General features: G+C 40.4%; 1 protein-coding gene across 2 annotated transcripts in view; it reads left to right on the forward strand.

Moving 5' to 3' along the window:
• The first annotated feature begins 279 nt into the window (after window positions 1-279).
• BMX (BMX non-receptor tyrosine kinase) overlaps window positions 280-24,530 on the forward strand; it is a 44,422-nt gene continuing 20,171 nt past the window's right edge. Inside the window, exons 1-10 of one of the 2 annotated variants that reach the window (XM_019665869.1) lie at window positions 280-630; window positions 7,544-7,690; window positions 8,551-8,655; window positions 10,483-10,564; window positions 12,694-12,813; window positions 15,126-15,190; window positions 19,271-19,446; window positions 20,128-20,184; window positions 22,073-22,144; window positions 22,821-22,874. In XM_019665869.1, coding sequence (XP_019521414.1) covers window positions 628-630; window positions 7,544-7,690; window positions 8,551-8,655; window positions 10,483-10,564; window positions 12,694-12,813; window positions 15,126-15,190; window positions 19,271-19,446; window positions 20,128-20,184; window positions 22,073-22,144; window positions 22,821-22,874 — 881 coding nt within the window. In that variant the 5' untranslated portion in view covers window positions 280-627. The remainder of the gene's footprint in view (window positions 631-7,543; window positions 7,691-8,550; window positions 8,656-10,482; window positions 10,565-12,693; window positions 12,814-15,125; window positions 15,191-19,270; window positions 19,447-20,127; window positions 20,185-22,072; window positions 22,145-22,820; window positions 22,875-24,530) is intronic. The other variant, XM_019665874.1, reaches the window with a different exon arrangement.

Genomic DNA, 24,530 nt, shown 5'->3' on the forward strand with positions numbered 1-24,530 from the left:
TGAACAAAACAAATCTCACTTCCATTTCTGGATTTCTTAATAATCTAAGCTGTGAAAATGTGTTCCTTTTCTGTCATATTAACTGTTCTTCTCTCTCATACGTTCTCCAGCCTCCCTTTGTCCAGTGTTGAGCTGAAGTTTTCATTGCTTATTCTCTGTGCACTTTGGCATTACCTCATGGTTTCCTGACTCCTGTGAGAGAAGTCAGCGTCAGAAGTGGGGTTTTGCAGAGATATTTCCTTGTCCTTTCTTTTCCTTTCCAGCGTCAAGCAGTATAAACAAAGGCAAGGTTATCACATGTATCCGAGAGCTGCCAGGGAAAAGCAGGAGCCACAGTTATCAAAGTTGGAAACTTTATGAAATATGCTTTTGTCTCCGTTTTTGTTGCGCTCAATCAGATCAACAAGTGTTGGCTAAGTGTTGAGCGTGGTTTCCTGTGGGATTGTGTAAGGCCTTGCAGGACAATAAACGTTTTGGGGGCACTGAGTAATGTAGCCATTTCTGACCCAGCAGCCGGGAAAATGTGAGACAATTCGCTACTGCTGGAAGGAGGACGGCTGGGGCTGGGTTCCTGCAGGAGCACATTAACTTCACCGCGGTGGACCCTGGCGGCGGAACAAGACAAAAATGGTGCGTCTTAGCGGCAAGTGGCTATGCAATGTCATATCCTACAGGAACATAGGTTTGGATCCGGGTGTTGTAGAGGCTGAAGTTCACAAAATTCGGGGAGCCTGCTTTGAAAAATTACTATGAAATTATGAGTATGAAATTGCTGGGGTTCCTCTGGAGACTTTGGATGGGACCATGTTATCTGGGGGCCTGCTATAGTTTCACTGTAAATTCCCCCTGGCTTAAAATCTTGTTGGGGAAGCCGTCAGGTTGTGTGTATATTACCACCACCTGGATCTAGCTTTGTGTTGTTTCCTTTGAGTTTTTCCCCTGTTCTTTAGGCTTTGCCCTTCCATGACTTTTCTTTTCTTTTTAAAGTTTATTGGGGTGACAGCCATGACTTTTCATATTGGCTTCAGAACTGCGTCTAAAAGGCACAGAAGTATTAGTCGTACCTTCTTTTCTCTATGTTTTTATGATGTTATTTTAGCTACAGACGTTTGCTCTTAGGTTTCTGAAGTCTCCCTAAATCAGAGGCTTAGGGGTGTTTTAGATGGAGATAGAAAGAAGGAAGGGAGGCAAACCACACAGCTGCACCCACATCCACATAATTTTGAAAGTTCTTGTGGACCCTGATGGTTTCCTTGGATTTACAAAGTAGTTTACTAAATTGTGGTCTGGGTCAGTGCTTTTTGAACTCTCCTATGCATACGGATCACCTGGGGATCTCAGGAACAATGCAGATTCAGATACAGTAGGTCTGGGATGGGAACTGAAACTCGGCATTTCAACAAGCTCTCAGGCGGTGCTGCTGCTGGTGGTCCAGGGACCCCACTTTGAGTACCATCCATGTAGTGTTGGTTTGTAAGAAACCTGGTGGCAAAATACAGACAATAAGGGGCTGGCTTGGCCTGAATTTAAGGTAACCAGTTCCAGGGTTGAAAGCTTGTAACAGACCTATGGAGGAGGTGTTTGTTGACTAGAGAATACATGGGGAGCCTTCCTGCCTCCCCTTCTCTCCTATTCCCAGGAGCTTGGGGCAGCAAGGTGAGGACTGAAATTTGATACTGAGGGTCATTTCATTTTTAAACTTCGCTATGATCTTTTGTAAAACTTTGCCTACAAAGTAATGAGGGGAAGGGGTACGGGTTTCTGGAACATCTACTAGGGTGCTAGGCATTGTACTGCCATTTTCTCTTGAGCCCTACTAACCCTCTGAGGTGGTTATTGTTGTACTCCCCTTACAGATGGGGAAGCTGAGGTTTTGCAGGGTTAAGTAACATGCCAGGTTGCATGGAGGCAGAACAGATTTGAACCCACCAAAGCTTGGTGCTTTTGCACACATCAACCTGTATCCCTTAAGCAGCGCTATGTGTTCAACTAATTCAGCAAAAGGTATTAGGACATGGACTTACCACTTTTGACTTTTTTCCTAAGGAAGGTGCCCAGAGGAGTGCCCTGGGCAAAGGGGAGGGAGCAGAAGGAAAGAGGTGGCTGAAAAGAAGGGCTTAGAAAAGCTCTGTGGGGTACTGAAGATAAACTTCACACCTAAAGCAAAGTCTAGCTCCAACAAGAGTGGCACTGGAATTCTTGCGAATTCTTGCCTCATTGATGCAAAAATGGCCTTCCCAAAATGTCTGGTTTTCATAAATCCATTTTGGAGCAATTAAGGTATGGCGTTTCAAAATGAGAATTTGAGTGTCGACATTAAGGGATGTATGTCAATATCATGCCAACGCACTTGTAACTTTCTCTCTCCTGCATAACAGGTGACACAGGGATTGGACAGGTTCTGTGGCGCTGGTGTTTGTCTTTAGCATCTTAAGAGTTATATTTCTGAGACACTTTACCTGATTCTGAGTTACGCTTTTTGTCCCTGTTTACTTTACCATTATATTTTGTTCAGTTACTTAGCAGGAAGATAAGCAGACCTGGCCTTCAGCAAATATTTGTCACAGGCCAAGTTTGTCCCTTTCAGAGCCCCTCACTTGGAGTACCTTCCCCTCTCCCCCCTCCACTGCCCTCCCACGACATGGATTATTTCAATATCTTGACACCTATCAAAACCTTTAGCTAAATGACATGTGAAGAAAGAGAGGATAACTAAATCAAGTGAAGGAATAAGGAGTTGTTACGCCCATCTCTCAATTCTAAAGACTAAAACCTTAAAGGCATCATTCTGAGCCAGTCAGGGAACATATTTTTGGTTAAGGGAATAGCCAATGACCCCATTTAACTATATATGCCTTTCTTCCTTCCTTTCCTGCCCCAACCTTCTGCACCACTTACTTAGAATGCATTCCAGCTTCTGATTTGTATGTTCTTACTTATTTTCAAAATGTGTGTAGAGTTTTGCTATTTAACACTGCCTTGGAGGTTCCTGCTGAAAGATTATTTATAAGTCACATCTTTCTGATATTTCCAATAAAAGGTGGTTTGCATGGGTCTGGTAAGACTCAAATGTATGCCTAGTTCTACCAGACAGCATGCCTCAGCAAGGCTGTAGTGTGATTAGCTGAACACATAGGTCTCTTTTAGTCTACTTATTGCCATGATGGTGTGGACAATGCCCCCAAGCAGGACGCCAGAAATCTGGCTCCCTAGCCTGTGTCTCTCAGGTCACAGCTTTACAGTTCTAGCTAAGTCGCTCGGGCTGCTGGGCTCAGTTAGTGCATCTATAAAATGCAGTAGGATTCCTACCAGCTTTGATAGCCTATAGCTGCCTTCGTATATTTAGGTTAGAGCCTTCTGTGATTAGGAGGGTTACACAGCTGGCAGCATGTCCTTCTCTAACATTAGCATCGTGGTCAAGAATGTGGGCTGTGGAGCTAGGCTGCCTAGATTCAAACCCCAGCTCCCTCACACTAGCAGTATGTCCTGGACAGTTTACTATCTATCACAGCTTCCTCAGCTCTAAGCAGGGAAGGAGGTTGCAACCTGCCTTATAGGGTGACTTTGTTACAACTTTCCCCACAGGATGGGGGTGTTACGGCCTGCCGCACAGGGTGGCTGTGTACCCCACAGGATAGGGTGTCACAACCTATCCCATAGAGTGGGGGTGTCATAACCTACCCAATAGGGTGGCTGCAACCAGTAAATAAAAGCATATTTTTAAGGTGCTTTAAATAGTGCCTGGCACATGGCGAGTTCTCCTTAAATGTTAGCTAGGATTATTAGTACAATCATTTGTATCCTTCAAGGTCCAATTTTAATGCCCTCCCTTCCATAATATCTTTCTTGATTATCTTAAGAAAGCATGTTTTTCCTTCCTCAGGCCCTTAGGAGCAAAAACAACAGACTCTGCTCTGGCACTTGACTTTACGTGACTTCAAGTCAGAAAACTGAAGTGTAAAGTAGGCAAAGGCTTGGTCAGGGTGACACAGCTCACAAATGACAGTCCTGTCACCTCCGCCAAGCCTTCTGAGTCTACCACCACAGCAACCTTGCATATTAATTAACTATGAAACCCAGCTCTCGTACCTGTTTGTTGTCACTCAGGGCACACTGGAGACTCAAACTCAAGTGTGCTAAATAGACTGCAGAGTTGAACTCCTTACCCTCACGATATCATTTCCTTAGAAATGCTAAGTATCCCTAGTGATTCCAAGTCATGTTAATTCAACATGCATCCTTTATGTATGCTATAGGTGCGTGTATACTGGCTTCCTTATAGAAAATACTATATTGATTTCTGCCAGTTTTTTTTTTTGCCTCCCCTGTATTTTAATCTCTTTCTAGTTTCATGTGCTTATGGAAATAGGCAGGCTGGCTATTTGGTAAGCAAATTGATGTGTCTATTCTATGTAGGTGATAATATGAGATTCCAGCCAAATCCCACCAGCACCTCTGTGGAAATAGAATTCTGGTTAACACTGACTAGCTTTAGGATCTCATTTTATTTTGAAAGTTAGTTTTGTTTGTTTGGGTTTTTTTTTTACCTTTCCAACTGAATGTCCCTTAAATAAGTGTAAGCAGAGTCGAGTTTTAAATAAGTGTAAGCAGAGTCGAGAGTCTTGGGACAGGCATTTGAGTCAGCAGTGGTACTACTTAGTCATTGCTGACTATCACCTCCTATGCCAAGGGAGACACTAGATTCTAATAGAAATTAGAATCATACCTAGTCTAGCAGAAGACAGAAGTACAAGGAAGGGACAGAAGCAAATAAAAGGAGAAAGGCAGGTCCAAACTTGAGCAGGAACCAGGTATCATCTTAGAAGAAACTGATCTGAAGATGACAAAAGCGTGAATCATCTAAACAGGGTTCTTCAAATTGGTTCAGAAGCATGACAGTCCAGCTTAGGGAGTGGAACTTTAAAGGACTTCAAAGACGCGTGGCTCTGAATGTTTGTTACGTGAGAACAAGAGATTACAGAGCCATATGCAGAGTATGCAAACTCATGTTTGTGAAAATAAACACATGCATGTATATATTTGAAAAAATCTAAAGGTATATTCACTCAAATGTTAAGGTTTTCTTTTTTCCTTTTGCTTGTCTGTAGTTCTTGGTTTTGTAGAATAAGTATATCACATGCAATTCTAAAAATGAGCCCCAAAAGCCAAAAAATTCACAAAGGGCAGGATTTTTTAATCAACAATTTTGTTGAACTCTGAGAAATTATACTGCTTCAGATACAACAATGTGTATGAACGCTTGGAGATTCATTAGAGAATGTGCTTGTGGAGTTCCTATCTTCCTTGCCAGTCAATATTCTTCCCTTCAATAGACCCAAGCAACTTTGTGAATTTCATTTGTTGATGCTTTCTGTGACTCATCATTAATATTTTTAGGTAAAATTGCCCCACAAAACAAACTTTAATGTGATGAATGTGAACGTTCTACAAACAGAAGTGTGTATCATCACGCGGGACTGGGAAAGGCTGTGTATTACATTGAACACTGGGGTTTGCATTTTTAAAACAGTGTTCTTAATGTTACAAATTGACTCAGCATTTGAAAAATTTTTGAAAAGTAAACTTATTCCACTAACCAGATCTATTTAACTAGCACTCTGTTTTGAGAAGTAATGTATTAGCTGTGGATATAAAAGATATTTGACAAGCTTTCAGTTTTCTCTTTTTGCTTTGTTAATCAATTTTTTAAACATAGAAATGTAAAAGGCAAAAGTGCCCTACAACTCCACCCAAAAGGGGACCTTAATGAACAAACAGTAGACCTTCCATAGTTTGTTCAATAAGTCTCCAAGCAAATTCTCTTCCAGCCATAGATGTTGGGTGTAGAAAATGATCTTATCTGAACAGGCGTGTGTGTAGGTTTTATAATGGAGGCAAAGGTGAAAGGCAGGTTTGCTACCTGCCTTCCCAGGTCCAGCTGGGTTTACTGCACCCTGATCTCTGCCTGGTCTCCGAGTTCAGGGCAAAAAACCAGTGGCCATGGTAAATAGCACCCATTGTGCTCAAAAGAAACCCATTCTACAATACTTTCGTGAAAGAATTATACGGTACTTTTTTTCCTAGATAAAACAATACGCAAAGCAAAAAGTGGCCAAAAACTCTATCATATTTAATGGATAAGATTTCTACTACTTCTGCCTATAAATAAATGATGCCCTTGGAGAACATTTGAGGGATTGTCTTCTGATCTATGTAAATAAATAATAAAAGCTGATTTTCTTGATTCCCATTTCTAGAGTGGTGTGGTCTACGTCAAGAGGGAAGCTGGCAGGGCCTGACTGTGGTCCGTTCAATGCTAAGCTGTGTTTCTTAGTCTCCTTTTCTTTCCACTCCTCTGCCATCATGGGCCCATCATGGTTCTGGGCCAGTGAGACGTGCCTGTTAGTGATTGGACAGGTTCCCTTGGCATCTGCCTCCATCCAGACTGGGCAATGCCCATGTGGGTGCTTCCTGATCCAGAGTGATAAATAGATGCAAATATCTTCTTTTTAATGCATGACCCTGGCATAGCCACAGGGAATATGAGTGAGTGTGCCTCAGAGCAGTAACTTTTTGCTTAGAGCTTGAGAGTTAAAGGTAAGGACCCACAAGCACACTTTGGGCTCTCTCCAATGTAAGGTGAGTAAAGTTAATTACCTTCAGATTATCAATAAGCAAAGAAAGATAGTAATTATTGAGCACCTGACTGCTAATAGTGATGTGATTTCACGAAGAAAAGAATATACTGCTTGTGGCTTATTGCTTAAGACTACTTTTCATTATCAAACCTGATATCAGACTGAGGGTTGAAGCAAGTGTTAGAACCAGAAAATTAATGCATTTTTCAGAAATACTTTAAGTTTTCATGTTTTACATGGGAAGGAAAAGAGTGTTTTTACTTTACAAAGTACCATTTTTTTAGTTCTTTTAAATCTCTCCTTAATCATTTTCAAATGTTTTATTCTCAGAAATATTGAAAAGTAAACCCATGTTCTTTGTGTTAAAGATTTGATCTTGCTCAGGGGCTCTGGGTGTCATTTATAATGATATTAGAGTCTCATAGTGATTTGGATATTTTAGTCAAACAACTGGTCACATTAATGGAAGGAAATTCAGCTGATCAATTACTTCAGACACAGTAAACTGTCTAGAGTTGAAATTTTTAGAAGTTTGATTATATCCAATTCAATTCAACAAATGCCTATAGAATGCTTAAGGAATAAAGGAGAATTTTGATAAGGTGGTCTGGAGGGTATTGTTAAGATGCTGAATTTATGATCCAGAGGACAGATGAGTAAAATGCATATAATGCTGTAAAAAATAAACACCTGTATAAAAGTCAAAGCCAAAGCAGGAGAAAAAATGTGCAGTTATGTGTCTATTTAAGAGCCTGCTTACTTTTCCTCTATAATCCTAAGCCTAACTTTTAAAGAATTATAGTATTTATATTATCCCTCAATGAAAAGTAGTTGAATAAAAATTATGAAAGTAAAAGAGGACCTAGCTAGATGCTGCAAACATTCATTTTAATTATTTTATTTAGGACGACAGTATGGATACAAAATCCATTCTAGAAGAGCTTCTTCTCAAAAGGTCACAGCAAAAGAAGAAAATGTCGCCAAATAATTACAAAGAGCGGCTTTTTGTTTTGACCAAAACAAACCTCTCTTACTACGAATATGACAAAATGGTGAGACCCTACTTATTCCATTGTTTTTATACTATTTATTTTTTTAAGGCTCCACAAAATGCTTAATTAAAATGAAACAATATCAGGTTCCTTAGCTTATAAAGATCAACTTGCACTCAGTTATCACATTGTCTTTTCTTAACCAAGGTATGATTAATTCAAGGTACAGGATTTTAAAATGTTGGTTAACTTTACTAAGGAAAATTGTAAACCACATTAGAACAGTGGTTCTCAACTAAGGGTGATTTTGCCCCCCAAGAGACATTGGGCAATGGCTGGGGACATTTTTGGTTGTCATAATTTGGGGGGTGGGGTGTAGTGTGCTACTGGCTTCTAGTGGGTAGAGGCCAGGGATGCTGTTTAACATTTTATAATGCACAGGACAGTCCCCTGCAAAGAATTATCTGGCCCCAAATTGGGCTGAAGGTGAGAAACCCTGCCTTAACTCTATGCTGTATATAGAACTATTTCTACACTGTTGAGAATTCTATCACAGTAGAAATACTGTCATAAAATTGAAAAAAAATGGAGATGCTTTGTGGAGTTAAATCTTGATTTTTCCTGAGTACCTGAGTAGATTAACCACATGGCAGGTGATTTGAAATGTGTCTCAAGATTATCGAACAAAATTTTTAAGTGCTGCTTGAAGACTTGCTTTTGGAGGAGTATATGAGTTTGTGTCCACATCCAAAAAATATATTCTATTGTCACTGGATTTTGACTATTCTGGATGAATTGGAATGATTCTCACATGCGCATCCCATCTTCCAATCTCCCTTCCACATAGAACCTTAACTTCATGCTTTTCTTTGTGCACCGTTGTGTATCGCATGAGGCATCATATATTTTGTTTAATTCAGAAAAGAGGCAGCAGAAAAGGAACAATCGACATTAACAAAATCAGATGTGTGGAGAAAGTCAGTCTTGAGGAGCAGACCCCCGTGGAGAGACAGTACCCGTTTCAGGTAAGGGGAGGGACAACATTCCTTCCATTGGACGGTGACTCTTCTTTGAATATTTCCTATTATGAACTCAATATATCTGGGATAAATAAAGATGTTGTGAAATGATTCATTAAGACAATGGCAAGGCTTGGAACATCTCCAGATGGGAGTTGAGGAGTTTGCTAAACTTCTATCTACCCATCTGCCTTTCCTAGAGGGAGAGGAAGAAGAGTGAGCATGTTGCCCGCAGTGGCCTGACTTGCCTTGGGCTCTGACAATCTCTTTCATCAGACATCTGGCATTTCCAATGGGCTACCAGGTGCTAGGCACACTGTAAGGAATAAAATGCCATCCCTGTCCCCAGCACTTTTACAGGTCGTTATAATGCAGTGAGGGTGAGTGTTAAGGTCAAGGTCAGCCGAGTAGCTATGGCGCCCCAGGAAGCAGAAGCTTCACTCCTCATTCCAAGAGGGTAGGGAGATTTTCTACTGGAGGTGGGTTGGGAATGACACGTGGCGTTCAACAGGAAAGGCAGCGAAACAAAGAAACAGCAGCTATCAAGGCACTGATCGGTGAAACAGTATGGCAGGTTTGGAGAGCTCCAAGTAGTCTGTATGAATAAAGCAGCCCCGTGAAAGAGATGAGCCTGGCAAGGTGGGCGGGGCCACATCATGAAGGGCTTTGCACAGCATGCCACGAGTCTTCATTTTCCCCTGAAGTCTTTGTTTTAAACGGTATGCTATGGAGAGCGTGCGTACGGTACCCTTGAGAACTGGCTTGATCTAAGGTATGCCCTACTTTTATTATATCATGAATACTTACTTACCTTTCTGACCTAAAGGCAGGTGGACTGCCCTTTCGATGTTCAGACTTCTCAGTGCTAGTATGAGGGAACTGTGGCCAAAAGTGAAAATAAAATAGCAGATTGCTGAACCATCTATGCTTTCCACTGTAAAAGAGAACATTGCCCAATTGGAAGAAACCAGGGGAGCATGTGCTCATGGAAGATGCTTCAAATTCGTATCACAGGAGCATGGGGTACTCAAAAGAACAAAGGCTTTGGAGCCCCATAGAGCTCCTAGCCAGTGCTTATAGTTGTGTAACCACAGACAACATACTCAACCTCTGAGTTTATTTCTTCACTTGCAAAATGGGCATAATCATATATTTTTCATAGAGTTGAAATAGGATTAAAATAATAAAGTAGGAGAGAGCCCAGACACTAGTAGGTGTTTAATAAATGGTCTGTACCATTTACCCACAAAAGTTGAGTAAACCAGGGGAGGATCTGGGGAAGACATTGGAATCTTCAAACATTTAAACAGTATCTTAAGGAATAGCAAATGACTTATGCTGGGGATTCCTAGGTTGGGACATGACCCAAGGGAATAAGTAACAGGGAGACATATTTTTACCCAACATGCACATGAGCTACACAATGATCACAATATATGAAAATTGGCAAGGATGGCATAGGAAAAGTAAAGAACATTCCATCCCTGAAGATATTTTTAAGAATAGAACAGATAAACTGCTGTAAAGAGAGTCATGCCCTGGGAAGGTGGATGGACCAGAACACTCCTAAGACACCTGTAATATCTAACATTTTATAATTTTCTAATTCTCCAGATCTAGGGAAACACCTGCTATAATGTTCCAAAGTGTAATGGTGTCTGGGATAAAAACAAATTGCAAGGTGAATAATAAAAATCGCTAGATTTTTTCCCATTAGTTCTAGAGCTAATGGATGTTATATAAGCAAACTCAAGGTTCCTTTTGGATAACAGAAAATTTGCAGTTGTACCATGATACATTCTATCTAAATGCACCAAATCTTTTCATTTCCAGATTGTCTATAAAGATGGGCTTCTCTATGTCTATGCATCGAATGAAGAGAGCCGAAGTCAGTGGCTGAAAGCATTACAAAAAGGTAATTTTAAAAAGTCACAAAAGGGAGTCATTGGTTGAGTTCTTTTGAGACTCAGTGGAGGAAAGATATGACCATAAAAGGGCCCAATGCCAAGAGAGAATCTACTGATTTTCCTACCAGCCTCAGAGACTGTGCCGTGAGCATCCTCATTTTGCATTCTCATTGTTACATAGGGGAGGCCTGGGGATCAGATTCCCTTTCCTGCTCTGCACAGAGCTGGCTATTGTGCCTTCCCAGCAAGTTGGCGGAAGCCAGGCCACCTGCTCCCCACCCAGTGTGCTCGCCTTTACCAGGGCAAAGTCTAGGTCCTCACAGGGCTGTGTCAGGTTCTGTAGCTACTGTACTTTGGATGTTTATAGAAAGTTCTGCCTCATACTTACTAAGCACATCATTTACCAGCTACTGTGTCAAGTACTTGTAAAACATTTTCTTGGGTACCCTCTTGACAACTCTATGGAAATGGATCATACTATTCTCCATGTTTTCATATAAGAGAGTTCAAGTGACATGGCCAATGTCACATATCTAATAATGGAGGATTCATAACTCAATTATCCAAATCCAACCTTTTGCCCCATATAGTATAAATGCTAGGCTTCTGGGAAAGCTTAAGGTCAGAAACTAATGTTTTATAAACTTACCTCCTTTTGTTTTTTTGTGATTTCTGTAATAATTTCCCTTCAATTCCCATTAACAGTTGAGTTTTTTTAATGCCAGGCTTTTCAGGTAAGCTGAGCTGAGTTAAACTAAGCGAATGCTAAAGCCCACTGTTCATTGAACACCAACTCTGGGCCTAACACTGTGCCAGATGCTTTCCATACATTTTCCCATGTCCTTCTAACAAAGTAGTGTAGTTACTATTACCTCCATCCACTTCCTCGAGTCAGGGTTGTAAAGGAGGGGCAGAATTCTCCTGAGATCAAAATAAGGAATCCTCAAGTTGAATACAGAATCAAGAAGGAAAGTTGAAGTCACCCATAGACCCAGGCCTCCCCACCTGGAGACTGTTCTTGAACTATTCTCTAAGACCTTGTAGGTCTCTCTGCTGTGTTTTGAGAGAGGCTAGTTTGCTGCAGGCACAGTATTACACTCCAATATTAGAATTTCATGTCTCGGATTGCTTTGTCCTATTACCCAGGGTTTTTAAATATGCACATATTCCTAGAAAAGTAGGTTCATAAACCATTAATTCCTTAATGGAAACAGGTCAGTCATGAAAGACAAAGAATGAGAAACTCTTCTAGATCAAGGGAAACTAGATAATTAAATGCCACGTGTCATTCTGGACTGGGTCCTAGAGCAGAAGAAGATGAATCATCATAAAGGATACTATTGGAACAATTACAAAAAAATGCATATGGAAAATATATTGAGTATTGTAGCTGTTAAATTTACTGAATTTGATAATTGCATTATGGTTATATAAGGGAATGTCCGTTAACAAAAGTTATATGCTGAAGTATTTATGGGTGACATTATTTAGGTCGTATCTGTAACTTCCTCTCAAATGTTAATTGAAATACAACAATGATAAATATGTATATAATAATATGTATGTATGTACATTGAGAGAGAGAGAGAGAAAGCAAATGTGGCAAACACTTAAAATTGGTGAATCTGGGTAAAGGGTATGTGGACATTCACTGTACTGTTCTTGCAACTTTTCTGTACATTTGAAATGTTCCCAAATACAAAATGGGAGGAATGTATATGTTTATTAGAAACTTCTTTTCTTTTTGCTAAGATCTAGCCCTACCCTCCAGCCTCTTTCTACCACAAGAGGATACCATGTGCTGTCACCCACTAACATCCTTTATGGATGTGTTCTTAAATCCTAACTCTGAGCTCATCTGTATATGAGTTTTCTACTAGTTTTGGGGGGGTTTGTTTGTTTTTAAGACCGGCATAAGTTACTGTGTTATTCGCACTATATACATGATTAGACTTTACTTTTTGGCTTTTTAACTTGTGAGTGAAAGACTTACATCCTTTGGGAACCATTTACTCTTACCCTAGTTGCTGGCAAAATGAGGTTTTCATTGTTTTGTGATAACAGCGCTTACTGACTATGTTTCTTCTCTTGGGCCAATGTTTGCTCATGTTGTGTTTTCTTCCTGCCTGCTCCCCAGAGATAAGGGGCAACCCCCACCTGCTGATCAAGTACCACAGTGGGTTCTTCGTGGACGGGAAGTTCCTGTGCTGCCAGCAGAGTTGCAAAGCGGCCCCGGGATGTACTCTCTGGGAAGCATGTAATGTGACCCCAGGACTGGGGGGACCCTGGGTGGACGGTGCCTCATTAGGCCAATCTGCCACATGCCAGAACCACTTGACAGTTCAGGAAAACAAGATGTGCCACATTCATTAGCATCATGAAATTCCAGCCTCAAAGATGCTATCTGGCAAATGAAGTCCACTTCTAGGGCTAAATGAGCCATCTTTATTAAAATAATAATATTAACATCTGCCATTCTTTTACTTTATTAGTAATATTATTTAAATTTGAATGATGATCAAGCAAGAAGCTGATTATTCCCTCTCATAATTCTTCCTGGTTTAAGATAAACTCCAAATAGGTGAAATGTGGTGAACATATCACCGTGGTTCTCAAACTAAAATCATAAAGTGACAAAAACAGCATTCTTTTTAAAAATATGTCAGAGGATAAAATTTAATTTTTTATCACCATATATAACACTTTTAATCACCACATATAACAAAACCATGGATGGCCAAGATTTAGAAAGATACATTGGGTCGTCAAGAAAGTCATGACGTATTTTTCTATGTTTTTCATTGCAAAAATGCGTCATGACTTTCCCGACAACCCAATATTTAAAATGGTTTGCCATTCTGTATCTATTTGTTGATTTCTTAATAACATCTGAAAAGGGTTTGCTTTAAATGCAACCAGATTCTATCCAGGGTTATGTTACTAGGGAAATCTGCCTGAGACTTTATCCAGGGACAGAAAAGAAAGCCCACTGAGTGGCTTTGAAGGGATAATGAAGGGACAGAATTATGTTATTTTCTGTTTGTGCCCCATTTGTTCACCAGGATACTTACATGAGGCACTCGTATATATTTTACAGGTTTATCATTGTTTAACAACATGAAGTTATCAAGAAATAAAAAGGAGAACTTATTTTGGTAACAGTTTTACCAGCCTGGAAAAAAATATGCTTATATTACATTGACATCAAAGAACTGAATGAGATCAGTTATCTGATAACACTTCATAAACTGCAAAACACGCAGAGACATGAACTAGCCAAATTCACTTCATAACAGCATTGACAATTATGTTAATGTTACCGCTGGTCATTTTACAACAAAATCAATGAATATTCATTGTGTCCCATCTCAATTAGACTGCACAATGAATATTTCTTCATCTTAATTAGATCATATTGCCCTGTATATTCATGAATTATAATGATTTGATGAACTATATGAATTTACTGTATGTGGACCTTCCGTCCACTGTGAGGGGCTGAGAAGTAATTTCTCCTGACGGCATTAATCATTTCCCCCAGTTATTCAGTCTGTGGTCTAGCATCATTACACAGCAGGCCAGATTCCAGCTCTGACCTTGTCCTCACTCCCAGAAGAGCAGGAAAAAGGCCAGAAAGAGCACTGCCTTGGGATTATCTCCCTAGAATTTGTCTGGATGTCACCTGCCATGTGTCCCAGGTTCCACAGGCTCTTTGCCAGCCTCTGAAGAAAACTGCAGGCTGTAGAAGTGTTATGGCTCACTAGCAGCTGTGACATTGTCTATCTGCCCAAGTGTAACTTACCCCTTTGGCCTCCTCTGTTGAGCTACAGGGAAGCCCATGGGCACAGAAAGGAAACAGTTGAGTGTCTTTGCTTCCTTCTGTCTTCAAAATGCCCTGGACCACCCTCTTGCCAGGGTAGGTAGCCTACAAGTTGACCATACACCCCAGTTTGTTTGGGGCAGTCTCCTTCTGCAGCTGGTGACCTGGCATAATTATTAAAAGCCTGCCTATCACTGTCAGAAATGTTCCAGTTTTGTCAATAAACCATATGTCCACCCAGCTTATAAGGCATATAATAGCTTCACATTCACAGCCTGGACATCTATCTACATATATGGGTAGAAAGAGAAACCAAAAATTATCATACTACAGGAAAAAAATCCATGGGATAGGTTTGTTCCTTAGAGATGAGCTATTTATAAGCATCTTGTATGAGCCAATCAAAGAGGAATCAGATGTGGATTCTGAATCCTAGGGTCATAGGGACTACCCAATGGATTAGATATATGCTACTCAAATACAGGGTGGAAATGTGGTATAAATTAAGTTTTTAGGATATACAGAAACTTGAATTTTTTATCCGTTTCGGGAGGATATTGATCATCAATGGCAGAGGAGTGGTGTTTGAGTTGGGTGCTACACAGGAAAGCAGCAGAATCATTTCAGATGTGTCTGAATTCATTTAACCTGGACTATTGCTCACACAAGCTAGTTCTTTTGATTCCTAACATTGGATGTTTCGCTTTGTTTTCACATTCCTTCTGATATTGCTTGATTTTACTTTTCAGATGCTGATCTGCACATTGCAACCAAGGAAGAGAAACATAGAGCTCCTACCTTCCCAGACAGAGTGGTAAGTCAACATTTAGATTTTTCATAGTCAAGGTATACGAAATAAGCCAAGAATTGCAAGATTCAAGACTAGAAAATACAGGCTTCATTCAGATGCTCAGCAAAGAGAGAAAAACTGTGAGCTATCACCAGTAGCAATGGCACTATCAAATAATCAATTCAAATACAAAACCATTATACCATTTTCTATTTTTGTATTTAATAACTGGGCCTTTTTCTAACCTGTGAGCATATAAATAGGTGCTAAAAATGAGGACATGTGGGAGAAGTTCTTAAACTGGCATCAAACATAACAGGCAGCTGATCATAACAACAGGCAGCTGTTGCTAGCTGTCATTTCTCACCTACCACCAGCAGCATGGCCAACACTGCCTCAGATAAGTATGCTGGTGAGGAATGGGACCCCATGGGGCACTAGCAGAAAACAACATCATTCTTTCTCTTCATTATCCCTTCAAAGCTATTGGGTGGGTTTTCTTCTCTGTCCCTGAATGGAATCTCAGGGAGATTCCATAGTTTTCTAGTCACTCTCAGATGCCATAAAATTTCCCAATTACTAGTAGTCATGAGAACAGCCTCTAAATTTTCTCATCCAATGTTACATTCACACGAATCCAAACATCTTTTCAAGTCCCAACTTTTCCCCTTCGCCTAATTCAAGTCTGCACAGAGGGCAGCCTGCTTTTGGGGAGGAGTCCTGGAGAGGCTGAGATTTCTGACCCTTTCCGGGTGGGGGCCCAGAAAGAGCAGGTCTAATAAAAGAGAGAGAGTTATACGTGGTTGGTCCCATCATGATTTGGTAGTGGTGGCTTCTGGGTGACACAGTTTTGCAATGCTGATTCTTTATCTTATGGGAGACTTTCATGGGTTTACCACTGGGGTACTCATCCAAATGTAGCTTTATGACAGAGGGAACATCTTGACCCTTAGCTCTTGAGTTTATTGCCCTTAACTTTACTACTGAGTCAATTCACCAATCTTGGGCAGCGTTCCTTTCAAGATGGCTCCCAGCCAACCCTCTCCCAAGGGTTGGATTGGCCTACAGGAAAACAAACAAAACCTTGACTTTGGTTAGTAAAACTGTATGTGGCTTGCTCTTGCAGTACAGGCTGCTGCTCTCTTGTGCCCTGTTTTCTTGGGTTCATAGCTATAGCCTCCTGCTCTTTGGCTTCCCAAGCAGGTGTCGGCCTCCTCAAGTGCCAGGAGACACATAAAATGGCCTCCCATTGGTTCTCTGGACGCTCACCTGAAATTAAGGGAGTATCTCTACCCATCCATCAGCTCTATGGTATCTTGGGTAGTTATGTTCAGCTACACACATTTACACGTTTTTACTTAGCTAGAAAGATAGAAGTAAGTACAATATATTTCTTGTGAACCAACATGAAGGACAAAAAGAAATCTATTCTTATTATAGGTTGAATTGTGTCCCCCAAATTTCACATTCATCCAGAACCTCAGAATGTGATCTTATTTGGAAACAGGGTCTTTGCAGATGTGATGACCTAAAGGCTGAGATGAGATCATACTGGATTAGCATGGGTCACAAATCCGACAACTGGCATCCTCACAACAAGATGACAGGTCACAGAGACACACAGAGAAGAAGGCCATTTAAAGACCTAGGCAGCGATTAGAGTCATGCCACCATAAGCCAAAGAATGCCCAGAGCTACCAGAAGCTGGAAGAGGCCAGCAAAACTTCTCTCCTTGAGCTTTGAAAGGGAGTATGGCCATGCTGAAGCCTTGGTTTTGGACTTCTGGCCTCCAGAACTGTGAGAGAATAAATTTCTGTTGTTGTAATCCACAGGTGTACTAATTTGTTATGGCAACCCTAGGTAACTAATACAATTATTAAGGTTTAGGGTTTTATTTTGTTATCAGCGATATTGCTGTTTTGATTTGGATATATGGTCGAGTCCTGAAGCTTGAAAATTATGGTCCTGTGAAACACCTAAGAGCAGTGTCCAGACTAGGCAAATCTATAAGGGCAAAGGTCAATTAGTGGTTGACTGAGGCAAGCATGGGGATGGGAACTGGCTAAAAATGGGCACGAGGGATCTTAGAGGGGTGATAGAAACATACCTATTCAGACTAAATTATGGTGACAACTAGCCAAATCAATTTACTAAGTCACTGAATTCTATACTTATAAAGGGTGAATTTTATGATACATAAATTATAGTCCAATAAAGTTTGTTTTAAATCTAAGAGCAGATGATAATTTTGGAGCTGGAAACCATTGCATCTAGTCTCTGGCACGGAATTCTTAGGGAAATGTGTACGAGTAGAAAATTGTCAGTCAGGTAAATCAGTGGCCAAGGTCTGTTTTGATTATAAGCTGCCCTCAGGGATCAGGGATCAGAGAGGGTATCTGGAAAAGTAAGTTTTCCTTTGTCTTGTTTTTACCAGAGCATTTGGTAGAGAACTTACTTTACTGAGCTGAGGAAAATAAAAATCTGCTTTCTAGTTGTTCCGTTCAGATTTCCAATTAGGGAACTTTCTACTGCGTTTATCTTTGGAGAGAACCACCCCATAGCTCATAAGTAGCAGTATACTGCATAACTAAAATGTCCAGGATGCTAACCCCTGGACAAAAGTAAAATACAGTGTGAAAAAATTAAATTCAGTGCTTATTATATATATATATATATATATATATATATATATATATATATATGTATAGTTTATGTGAGCTTTTAATTGAAGTATAACATACACTTAGAAAAGTATACAAGTCCTAAGTGTTCCGCTTGATGAATTTTCATAAACTGAGCACATCTCTATAACCCACACTCTGATTAAGAAACAGAACATCACAGGGCCCCAGGGATGCCCTCATGTTTCCTTTTCCTTACTACATCCCACCCAGGGTAATCACTACCTTGATTTATAGCAGCATAGATTATTTCCCTGGTTTTGACCTTTATATAAGTGGAATCATAAAGTATGTAGTCATTTATTTTCTGTCTTCTTTTGTTCAATTTATGGGATTTGCCCATTTTTTAGTATGTGGTTGTAGTTTGTTCTCATTGCTGTATAGAATTCCATTGTCTGAATATACCTTTGTATTAGCTTCTTATTTCTGCTGTAACAAATTACCACAGATTTAGTGACTTAAAGCAACACAAGTGTATTCTCTTACAGTTCTGAAGATCAGAAATCTAAAATGGGTCCACATTGCTATGTTCCTTTTGGAGGCTTTAGGGGAAAATCTATTTCCTTTCCTTTTCCAGGTTCCAGCGGCCACCTATACCCCTTTGGTTCCTGGCCCATTCCCCCATCTTCAGGGCCAGTAGGGTAGCATCTTCTTTCCTCTGTGATCTCTGCTTCTATTCTCACATCTCCCTAATCTCTGACCTTCTTGTCTCCCTTTTATAAGGGCATTTTTTATCCTGGGCCTACCCCAATAATCCAAGGTAAACTTCCCGTCACAGGATACCTAATCACATCAGTACAGTCCCTCTTACTGTGTAAGGTGATATCCTCATGGGTTCCAGGGACTAGGACATGAACATCTATGCAGGGACATTATTTAGCCTACTACAACTACAGTATGTTTACTATTTTATCCTTTTAATGGGCACTTAGTTTCCAGTTTTCATCTAATTGAAATAATTCTGCTATGAACATTCTTTTACATGTCTTTTTAGTTCAGGGTTGGGTATGTATATAGACTTTCTAGGGTACTGGCACTTTCAGCCTTAGTAGGTTCTGTAAACAGCTTTTCAGTATGGTTATACCACTTCATACTCCAACCAGCAAACTACGAGAGTTCCAGTTGCTCTATATTTTTACAATGTTTAGTATTGCGCTCCCTCTCCCTCTCCCTCTCCTTCTCCCTCTCCCTCTCCCTCTCCCTCTCCCTCTCTCTGTCTCTCTCTGTCTCTCTGTCTCTCTCTCTCTCTTTCTCTCTCTCTCTCTCTCTCTCTCTCTCTCTCTCTCTCTCTCCCTCTTTCTGTCTTTTTCCCTCCCTCCCTCCCCTTCTTTTTAATTTAAGGGCTGATACACTTTGGTTGTTAGTTATCAGTACATTAATCTGTGCCTCACTGTGATATTTTAAAATCTCTTATCCTCCAAAGCCCAAGATTCCTCGAGCAATTCCTATTTTCAAAATGGAGGAACCATCTTCAAGTACCACTCTAGCCCAGTATGACAGTGATTCAAAGAAAAACTATGGCTTCCAGCCAAACGTCAATATGCCGTATATTCCAAGAGAAGACTGCCCTGACTGGTGGCAAGTAAGAAAACTGAAAAGGTAAACCTCAGCTTTCAGTCTTGCTGCCCAGCATGTAGAATAGACATTCTCTCACTGCCTTGGGCCTCAGCGTCAAAGCTACCCACACAGACCTTAGCTGAGGCAGGGCTGTCCCCTCAGAAAATTTGCAGCGCTTGAGCCAGTGGCCCCACTGGGACTGAGCAGCATGGTGTTTCCATTTAGACTATCCAACCTAATGATCCAAGTAATGCTTGAGCATTTCATTCCCTCCTTTCTCTCCTCATTCCCTCAAAAACGCCACATTCCAGAACTCTGAATCTTTAAAATATACCTTTTATATGAGAGACCTTTGAGTGGACTTTTGTAATATGCTTTGGCATCACTGGCCAAATGACGAGCAGTATTTCAAGCAAGAAGTGGCTTGGCTCCTCAGGACATACAAGTATACCTTGGCCTCTCCTGACGTGATTAGTCTCCTCAGGTTTTTGAGCCAAAATATGCTACCTAAAGCCAAAATTGAAACGATCTTGAAGGCAGTACATAAATTGTGTAAATATCTGGGGTCTGGCACCAAGTGGGCCCACACTTCCAGGGTACAGATGTCTGTCTTTCCCCACAATGAATACAGAGCACCTCCCTGGCTCACTATGTATCAATTTTTTTTGTTTCTCCCTTGCCCTCTTATTGTTTTATTCTTTCCATCCTCATTATTACCTAAAGGAAATGCTTCACTGTACCAGTAATACAGCCTCAGGGCCATATGGAACTTGAAAGGACGTAAGTGTATTCTTGCTGCTTGTCTTCTGTAAAGCAAACCACGGTACATTTCATTGCAAAGTGGAGCTCGAATTCAAGTGTATTCATCTACAGCTGGTGCCTGGGGGGGTGGGGTACATTTGCCTGCAGCCAGTGTTCTTGTGGAAGGAGACAATCGATAAGCCCAGATCCAAGGAGGGTAGATGTCAGGTCAATTCTGTGCAAGGTCCCCGCCCTGCCAGAAGCCCCAGTAATTCATTGAGAGAGGTACAAACTAACAGACCAATATTCAAATAAGTAGTCAGCACTATTTATTCACATGGGTTTGCTGCAGAGCTACCAACTCACAGATTGCCAGGTCCTATCTTTATTTAGAATGTAGCTATTTTGTTCCCCATGGATTTTTGCATTGATTTTTATTTTTTAAATAGTAAAACACTATCTTGAGTACTGAGTTTTTTTACACCCCCTTAGACTGTGCACCCAACATTTAGCCCCGACCCTGGATTTTTCCCTAGAATTTCAGAAAGCTAGTTATCTGGACAAGGGATCAATTCAGACCTCTTAGTGTGAGTGCATTACATCATCTGTGAGTGAATTATGAGAATTGCTGAAAGGCCTTCCTGGAGCTTGAATGTTAAAAATGCAGCCGTGATTCTCAGCTCATATCAGTAGATATCACTTTTTAACAACTTTGCCATTTATACTACCTTCACCTGAGCTGCTTTTTAATCTTTGTGGTTTTTTTCTTAGTAAAATAATCCATGCTCCCATTAAAGCATTCAAATGTTGCAGAATCTGCAGTGTACATTCCTCTAAAAATGTTTTCTATGCACATGTTATGCAAAGAGAGAATTTAAAAATCACTCTTCTTTGGCACTTGTTCTTCTCATTTAACATCTTGGACATTTTCCCCATTTGCATACATGAGGACAGACTTACTTACAAATTTTAAAATGTTTCAATTGTGGTAAGACATAACATAAAACTTACCATCCTAGTCATTTTTAAGTATACAGTTCAGTCATGTTAAATACCTTCATGTTGCTGTGCAATCTACCTGACTATTTTGAATGTTGATATAGTAGTCCATTACTTGGATAAATCTAAGAGAGGCACTATTGATGGCCATTCTCCATGTGTTCTAAAAAAACAACAAAACAAAAAGCTAAATTACTTAGCATTTTTAAATAAGAGTTTTCTTCTGAAGATATGAAGTAAAAAAGCTATGCTAGTGGGCAAGGCTCTTTGGGAAGGCAGAGACGAGGCACCCCTGGAAATGGAGCCAGAGAGGCATTTCCTTGTTAAGGAAGCTTGTCACTATGAAGTGTGGTTTTTGAATAAGAGCCTGCGATATGAAGGCAAACAGGAAATAGGTCCAACATTCCAAATAAAACAAACTTTGAACTTGGAGAGAGAGGTACTTCCTCATGCTCTGCTCCACCCAAAATGAAAGAGAGAAAATGGTGAGTGGCAGAGAGTGATGAAAATCCAGCCTATCCATCTGTGTCTACATGGAGTTGAAAATTCAGTATTTTCAAGACTTCATTGTAATCACCACAGCAAAAAAGAAAATAACTTATTGTAAAATATATGTGGCAGAATGCTTGCATATCTACAAGAAAATCAGGGCAAACCCAGTCAAGATGATCTATTAACCTAAGTTTTCTACTGTTTGAGGTTATTATGAGCCATTAGTAACAATTCACTTTTATTTAGGAATAAAGTCTAACTACTGCTTTTTAGTGGAGTCCCTGCAAGGATGAAAATGTGAAAATGACTCATTAAATTTCCAAACCAAGAGAAACGTATAGGTCAAAATGTTGAATAAAGCTAAAACATATCTAACAAAATTACTTTTGTCATTTAGCATTTATAAATAAACAAATTTATGACCTTTTTTTTGTAGCAGTGAAGATTTCACCTGCAGTAGCCAGACAGAAGGAAATGTTGTGACTCACAACACCTCAAAGATATCATGGTATGTCAAATTCAGATAGTCCTTCATGCCTAGGATTTGCTCCATTTGCAGTAAAACTAACCAAATTTGCAATAATTCTGCAACTAGACTTTACACTGAAAGTAAATCTAAGTGTCCCAAATCCATGTAGTTTGCCTCACTGAACCCTTAAGTTGGTCTGAATCGATGATTTATGGGTTGCCATTTTCCTAACACTAACTTTTGCTCTCCACCCTTCACGATGCACACTGGTGTTAGCATGAACATTCACGTACCTGGCTCGGGCACCTCTAGCAGGAGGAAAAACAACCTCAAGTCGAGTAACTCTTCTCTAAGAATAGCTCTCTACACAACCCGAGATTTTTTTTTACAGTACACTATAGCTCTCCCTGAAGGAGCCATGTTCATCAATTTCATGAGCCACTCTTCTGAGAGACTCAAAGAAATCCATGTTCCTGGAGACTTCATAGGGACTTATACCAAACAGCCATTTTCTTATAAAACCGGACATGAACTCAACTTTTGAGCGACTCTCCCTTCACTTTGCTGATACCTTCCCAAGTGCAAAAAGGGAAACCTAACAGCTAAATTTTATTTACATGGATGAAAAGCAGGGTGGGATTTGATATCACACTGCTAGGTACTTGGATTATTTCTTGGTGGTTTTTGTATTCATGTTGTCTCTTTTCTTCTTCAGGGGATTCCCTGAGTCAAGTTCATCTGAAGAAGAGGAAAACCTGGATGACTATGAGTGGGTTTTGAAAGTCCTCTGTGTTCCTCTAAAACTAGATATAGATGTTTCAATCCTATTCTTCCCCAAAAGGCATTAAAACAGATGGCTCACATTTGCTCAGGAAGCTATCTTACATGGGTAAACTTATGTGAGGTCCTGGGCCATTTATCTGGATGATGGGTGACAATGAGCTGGGTTGTTACTAATGAAAATATTTTCCCCCATCTGGATTATCTAAATTGGTTGTGCATATTCATTAGATTTATCATATACCTGGTGTCCCCGTCATTTCACTTTGTCTTCATAGATACAGCATATAACATTTCTGCTGATTATTTCTTTCCTACAGGCCTCCCTCCAGGGTGATGGCTGAAGGCTCTTATTAGCATTGAGTCCAATTTTTGAAGTTATTTGTGAAACAGTAATTTTACAAGTAGCACAACTGAGACTTAAACATGACCGCATTTATGTTGAGAGATTCCTATTCCTAGGGTGACCTTATCATTTGACATCCAAATTAGGACAGAGAGAGCATACTATTGACAGAGAGAGTGTGCTATTAAATATTACACCTGGACATCAGGCATTAAGTGGATTCTTCTAGCCAAATAAGAATGCATGCTCATCCCAATTATATGGAGACAGGCTGGTCTAAGTGTCTGTTAAGGTCCTTGCCAACATCTAAGATTCTATCATCCTACAAATAAGGACAAATAAGTCTCCTGGACTTAAAGACTGGTGTTAAGGCGAGGTGGGAGTAATAGGGCATACTGCACCCCTCAGACACCTGCTCCCCAATAGCAACCAATTCACTTGAACACTAGGACTATGCATATTGCTAGTTCTTCCATTGTATGAGCACTATGTTATTAATTAATTGGCCCTAAGTGCAGTGAGAGCTTTTATAAAGTATGTGTCTCTGTTTGCACTCTTCCTCTTCGTTCTAACCCAACCTGGCCGTCGGCATACCTGTCACATTGGGTCAGACCTGCTGTACCCTCCACCCCTTCACAGCCTGGCCTCTTCACCACCCTCTAGCTTCCCTTTAGTCCTACCTTCTTCCCCAACATCTGCTCTCAGGAAAGCATCTGATGGAATAATTCAAACTATGACATAAAAGGCTCAGACCAGCACCAAAATTAGCCAGAGAGAATTGCACTTCAACAGAAGACAAAGACTTAAAGCAACGGGAGTGAACTTCCAATCATGGATTTTAGTATTTATCATGTAGATGAATTGCAAATCTTTCTTTGATTCAGAAAGCCCACATCTGACCATGCAGACAGCCTGTGTCTCCATCGTTTCTAGATTCAATTGGTGTGTGAGAGGTGTGCATTGAGGGAAGTGACCAGGAATGACCTGCCCTCTTAAAATCCAAGAGATCAGGACCAGAGGGCTATGTGATCTGGGGCTCAGCCTTTGCACACCATGCTTGGTGCCCCATCAGTGTCACTGAAGCATGTGTTTATGGCCATAAGTTCATGAGCAATTCTATTCCATTGCCTTAAAGACTGAGGTTTAGATTGAAAATGATGCGATAGGTCTAGGCCTAAGCGCTGCTCTGACATTGAAATGCTGAAATAGTTTAAAAAAACAGCCAGATTCAGCAAAATTATGACACAAAGTGAGTGTGTGTGTGTGTGTGTGTGTGTGTGTGTGTGTGGCGGGGGAGCT

The sequence above is a fragment of the Hipposideros armiger genome, unplaced genomic scaffold (genome assembly GCF_001890085.2).
Source record: "Hipposideros armiger isolate ML-2016 unplaced genomic scaffold, ASM189008v1 scaffold_13, whole genome shotgun sequence".
Classification (NCBI taxonomy): domain Eukaryota; kingdom Metazoa; phylum Chordata; class Mammalia; order Chiroptera; family Hipposideridae; genus Hipposideros; species Hipposideros armiger.